This window comes from Brachyistius frenatus, unplaced genomic scaffold (assembly GCF_029030835.1).
Source record: "Brachyistius frenatus isolate BFR_SWC_R1_liver_20210118 unplaced genomic scaffold, ASM2903083v1 Contig_28, whole genome shotgun sequence".
Taxonomy (NCBI): domain Eukaryota; kingdom Metazoa; phylum Chordata; class Actinopteri; family Embiotocidae; genus Brachyistius; species Brachyistius frenatus.
The window spans coordinates 2,494,001-2,500,000 of record NW_027210627.1 but is presented as its reverse complement, the minus strand read 5'-3'; the positions used below and the strand labels follow the sequence as shown (position 1 = coordinate 2,500,000).

The window sequence follows — 6,000 nt, the reverse complement described above, 5'->3', positions numbered from 1 at the left end:
CAGCTTTCCCTTCCGTTGCATCACGCCTGGCATAAAGCGAGAGTCCCCAGGTTAAGGACAACAAGCCCTAGCCAGATGGGAGCGAGTGTGGGAGAGTGAGGGGTGGGAGGCAAAAAGGGGAATGATAGGGGATGACAAAAAAAAAAAAAAGCACTGGCCCTGCAGTAAGCTATTCCAAGCGCCTTTGTGGGGTTGCCATTTTTTCATTCTCTCCCCAGCTCTCCTTTGAGGGGATTTTTTTTTTTTTTTTTTTATCCTTCTTCCTCTCTGTGTCTATGTCCCCATTTCTTCTTCTCTTTCATATATTTTTTTATTTCACGATGCCCCCTCCCTCCCCCCTCCCCCTCCATGCCTGGGTGTCTTCAGGCGCTGTGGTTCTTTTTTATCTTGCCAAGTTTGTTGAGCCAGGGCTCTGTCACTCCCTCCCTCCCTCTCTCTTTCGCTCTCTTTCTGGCCCGTCCGCATCTCACTTCTGTATTTCCCTTTTACTTTCATTTACCCCTCAGTCTCCTTCTGTCTCAGCCATCCATTTCCACCAACAACCCCCCCCCCCCCCCCAGTTAGCCCAATTTCACTCATCGTTTTTTGTCTCTGGTCTTCTCCACAGCCTCTTTCCTTCCTGCATTCCCGATCCCTTTGATCAAGACCCAGTGTGCAGTTTCTCTTTCCCCTCCTCTACTCCTCCTCCTTTTACTGTCTTTTGTGTGTATTCTAGTGCCCCCCCCCCGCCCCCGCCCCCACCCCACCTCCCACACACACACACACACACACACACACACACACACACACACACACACACACACACCCCACCTCCCCCTTCAGCTTGTTAAAAACAGTGTTCACACTTGATCGTTATAATGCTCTTGGGTTCCTGAATCAATGCCATGGTTATTTTTTGCACTTCTCCTTGTGGCTATCAGATCTTGTGTGTGCGTGCGCGTGTGCGTATCATGTGCCATCAATACCAAGCCAGCTGAATTTGAGATGCTGTTTCAGTGCTCATACTAGCGTTTTCAGGCCCCTTTCAGGTCTTTCATACTCAATCACCTGAATGATGGGAGAATTGCTGAATTTCTGTTTTTTTTTCTTTGTTCGCAAACAACAAAACTCTTCGAGGTAAGGAGTGGGACAGCCTGGCTTCTCCGAGTCTCAGCTGGTTGCTCCTCTGTTTCGCTCTTTCTGCTCTCTGTGATCACATATGCTGTGCTTTTAATGCATCCTGAGGGTAAATATAGCCTCACTTGTTGTCCTTAAATTTGAGTTAATTTGTTAAATGGATTCCTGACACAGGGTTAAAGATTTACAGTTTACCTATTTGGCGACCATTTTTAAACTCGGTTTTCTTAGTGTAAACATTGCTGTTTCCTTCATCTACTCTGTTGCAACTTGGTGTTACGCCAACGTGTGTAATACGCCCGTTCGTCCACAACAAGACAGATGGGCATCAGTGTCACGTTTTTGCCTCGCCTCGGCATTAAAAGTAAGGTTCCAGTTAGGCACAGAAACTACTTGGTAAGGAAAATAAATCTGTGTAATTTTCCTCTGATCTCCTGAGTGGAAGTCCTCCACCCTCGACCTACCAGCCTTCCCTGACTTTGTCCAATGACCTCCCTGTTCAACACAGGTCCTACATGCGTGTATTTTTCACACCCAGACGAGGCAAAACGTGACAATGACACGGTATCCTCTGGAGGACATACGGGTAAGACGGGGTTTCGAAATTCGATACCAATTGGAACCAAAGCGGCGCTACCAAAGATTCTGCTATCAATATTTGAGCAATTATAAAAAAGCTAGCTTTGTATTTATTATGGCCACATATTCATCATCCGGCACATTTGATCTCACCAACTCTGTTTCTGATTAGGACATTCGTCTATGTTCGCTAACCCCGATTCAGAAGAGAGTTCTGCGTATCAGAACCTCTGAGCGAGCAGAGAGTGGATGCCTTTGTATACTTATGTCCTTTTGTGAGAGTCATGTAGTGTTATTAGAGGACACAGGCAGATGGTTTAGCCCAGAGAGAAAAGATTCCAGGTCAATCCATTTGAGACTTAGAACAGAAGTGGAGACAAAGAGCCATGAGTTCCTTCGCCTTTGTTCCTGTGGGGCCAATCCAGTCAGCCCCTTGTCCTTGTGATGTCACACCCCAGCAGGAACACATTTTCACACATACACCATTTTTCAGCACTTTTTACATTTAATCGGCTGATGGGCTGTGACTGCGAAGTAACAATTTCTCTGGACCCTCTGGTAGCTGATCTTTCTCTCCGGGAATAGCGGGCGATACTTCTCAATTGAATAATCACATTTGTTATTCCTGCGGTGTATCAGCAGCGAATCAATATCAAATCAAATGAATATCTCTCCTCCATAGCTAAAATAAAACAACAAAAAAAGAGAAAACTATGACCCGTCCCTCTAGTGCCATCAGTCATCTGAAAAATCTCGACTTGTTCCGTAGCCAACAAACCATGCGGGGAAATGAATGAGTAATGTTCTCCTGTGCCTTAGCAGCTATTCTGCTGAGTGCCCTTGAGCAAGTCACTTAACCTCCTACTGCTCCAGTGGAGCAACAAGAGGTGAGCAGCAGTAAATGCCAGCTATATTTTCAGAAGATGTATCCTGTACGAATACGACCGATTAAAAAAATCTGTACTGCCTAATTTAATGAAAAATCTAAATAGAAACATCAGGATTATGAGAAGCACCATTTTCTTTAGTGTTTGCATTTTCCTGCTTTAAGCAAAGGACCCTGAATATTTTTAATTTTTTTCAAATCTCCTTGTTAACATTAAAATATATATTAAATATAAAAGAACAAAGAATCTGTTTGTATTTTCTAATTAATAGTAAAATGTCTTTCAAGTATTGCAAATGTGACATTTCCAGCTGGTTGTGATTATGAATCAATTCATAATTAAATACAATGCTGACAGCACACATCCAGCTGTGCCTCAGGAATGATAATTCCTCAGGAATGAATGTGGAAAGCCAGTGATGAACTCGTGAACAAAACAACGCATGCACCTTTATTTAAACTCCTGCACCAAACTGAAAGTTTGTCAATATCAACACTAATTTATAAAATCTATCAAACTACAAGATGTTATTTAATATGGCTTGTATCTTTATTTATTTTTTAGCTAGTTTTAATTGCTGTACGTGCAGTACCACACGGACGCTTGAACACAGCTAGTCATCCAAGCAGTTTTAATTCATTTTAACAAAACCAAAGAATCATCAGAACCAACAAACAACATATTTTGATTTATGTCTCAAATACAAAAGTATAACCAAAGCAAAATAGGTTGTGTATTTTTTGATTTTGCACACTTTACATTTAGGTGCTCACCTAAAGTTGGTTTCCGAATGTCTTGAAGAAGCTTCCACACATGATGAGCACTTGCTGGTTGCTTTTCCTTTCGACTCAGGCCCAACTCATCCCAGACCACCTCATTTCCATTCGGGTATGGTGATTGTGGAGCCCTTTCATAGCCCGGAGGTGTGCTTTAGGGTCACTGTCCTGTTGGGAGAATAGGAACAAACCTGAGGTCATTGCAGACTGTTGAGGAACAGTTGATGTCGAGTCGTGTTTGCTGATTGAACTTTGGGAAACATTAGTATGTCAGCTTCTAATCTGAGGTACCGTTGCAACTGCACTTTAAGAAGCTCTCAAAGCTCTTGATATTTACAGGACTGACTGACCTTAATATCCTAAAATAATGATGGATATTTACTTTTTTATTCCCTTGCCATAACATGGATTACTACAGTAGGTTGGCTACAACGCACTACAACTTCCTGTTCTTTTACTTTGTACCATTTAGCCCAGAAAAAAAAGTTGTTGGGTTAGTTTTTATTCTTTATTATAGTGTGTGACCTTAGCCTCCTTGGCTAAGTTTACGTTAGCAGTGAAGTGTAATGGAGCACATGGGTTTTAGCATGTTAGCCTAGCTGGCAAACAGTTCTGGTCCCTTCAGTCGTTTCATGATGCATAAGGTTTTCATATACACGTTAAAGAAACAACTACACATTGGTCACAAACATTCAAATTCCTTTTTCTTCATACATTTTTGTTACCAAATGTTTGTGCTCCTCTCTGTGTCTCCACCAGCTTGAAAGTCCAGACTGTCAAACAGGAAATCACAGAAATATTAATTAAATGTCTTAATTGATAATGGACCATTTCTGGTTTATCCTTGTGGGAGGGACCTCCAGTATATTAGTCCTGTGATAGAGGCTCGTCAGGTAGTTCACTGGTGCACGTCATGGTTGAAGTTTGGTCAATTCTGCTGTATACTGGCTTAAAAAGTCCAGCTAGTGTTGTTGTAGATATGGGCCAATAACTTGAGTCATGAAGTTGACTTAAAGACAGTGGGTTTAACAGAAGAAAACCTACAAAAAGAAGTGATTATTTACACCCTGAAAATGACATGTGAATGAAGAAATAGTCGTCTGAGCTGTCCTCCACTCATTTGGATAAGTAGGTGTTGAATATAAAACCACATCTTTCCACCTGGAATGATACCTGTCCAAAACGGCCCTCTTGTGCTGCTGCGAAACTGTCTGCACAAAGTTGTTGGTCAGTTTCAGTTCACTATATGACTTGGTAGCAAAGAGTGATGTGAGCAATGTGGGTGTTTGGGTGAACAGTTTTAAGACTAAAAAGTGTTCAATCTGTTCAGAGTTCTGAAAATGTATTTGAGGTCACACACTCTTTTTTTTTTTTCTTTTAGATGACCATAATTTGACCTCCTTCCCTCTCTGTGCTCCTCTTCTTACCTGTTTTCTCCTCTCCTCCTTGCAGTGCAACAATGATTATGCCCCAGTCTGCGGCTCCAACAATAAGAACTACCAGAACGAGTGTTTCCTGCGCAGGGATGCCTGCAAACAGCAGTCTGAAGTACTTATTATGTCAGAAGGGGACTGTCCTGCTGGTACGTACCTTTACCTACACAAACACATACACATACACATACACATACACATACACATACACAAGCAAGCGCGCACACACATATGCGGTGGAGCTCTGATGCCAACACACCGATGGAGTACACACCGAACATACGCATAAACAGGCCTGTGCAAATATAAAATACTCGAGGCAACACTCTGGCTTCTTGCTGCAACTGTGCGTACGCTTGCATATGAAAGCGAGCAAGAGCAAATGTAAAGCTCAGATGCTAAAAATGTAAACCTAATCCAATTTTAACACTGTTTATACAATAGTACAATTTACAGGCTTGCATATTATACTCATCAATATATGAATTATGCTTCTAGCAGATGGGATTCAGTAATTACCGGGTGATGCTTCACTTCAAAGGAATTACAAAAAACTACACGATGGAAAAAAAATCGAGGGGTTACAGGGTGATGTAATTCCCCCCAAGTTTAATGTAACGAGCACAAGACAATGACAGCGAAGTATTCTCGGCGAAGAGATGAGGCTTTCATCATAGCCAACCCGTGTCCTCACGGAAGAAAATGAAGACGGCATGTGACCAAGAGGCCTGTTAAGCAGGCAGATTGTTAATTATACCGTCTCATTTAAATTCAGTGTGTTTAACAGAAAGTAAAAGAAATCTCGACAGCTCTGACCTTCGGTTATATAACGCTTAAATGAATGTCAAAAGCCATAGAATATAAATACTTGCCAAATTGTCATAGGTAGTTACTGTAACGCTGTTTCCACGAGGCATGCTCAACAAAGCAGAAAATTGAATGACTGAATCACACATCATCCTGATGGCCATTTCATGTTTTTCTGGATTGTGTGGAAAAAAATTTTTACTCTATTGTCTTTTTTGAAAGAGTATTTGAATTAATTCTACAAGGGTTAAGTGAATTGTCTAATGCTATTTTTTTTAAGACCACTAAACCCATTCAAATCAGCCTCACTGTGCAGGTATTTATTGGACTAATTAGAAAACGTAAGCATGCTAAACATTGTACCTTCTTCAGCATATTTACACATTTTTGAACATGTTAGCA

General features: G+C 41.5%; 1 protein-coding gene across 1 annotated transcript in view; it reads left to right on the top strand.

The window, feature by feature from the left end:
* Positions 1–6,000, top strand: part of tmeff2a (transmembrane protein with EGF-like and two follistatin-like domains 2a) — a 113,112-nt gene that overhangs the window by 38,441 nt on the left and 68,671 nt on the right. The window contains exon 3 of the mRNA XM_069698914.1: positions 4,811–4,940. Coding sequence (XP_069555015.1) covers positions 4,811–4,940 — 130 coding nt within the window. The remainder of the gene's footprint in view (positions 1–4,810; positions 4,941–6,000) is intronic.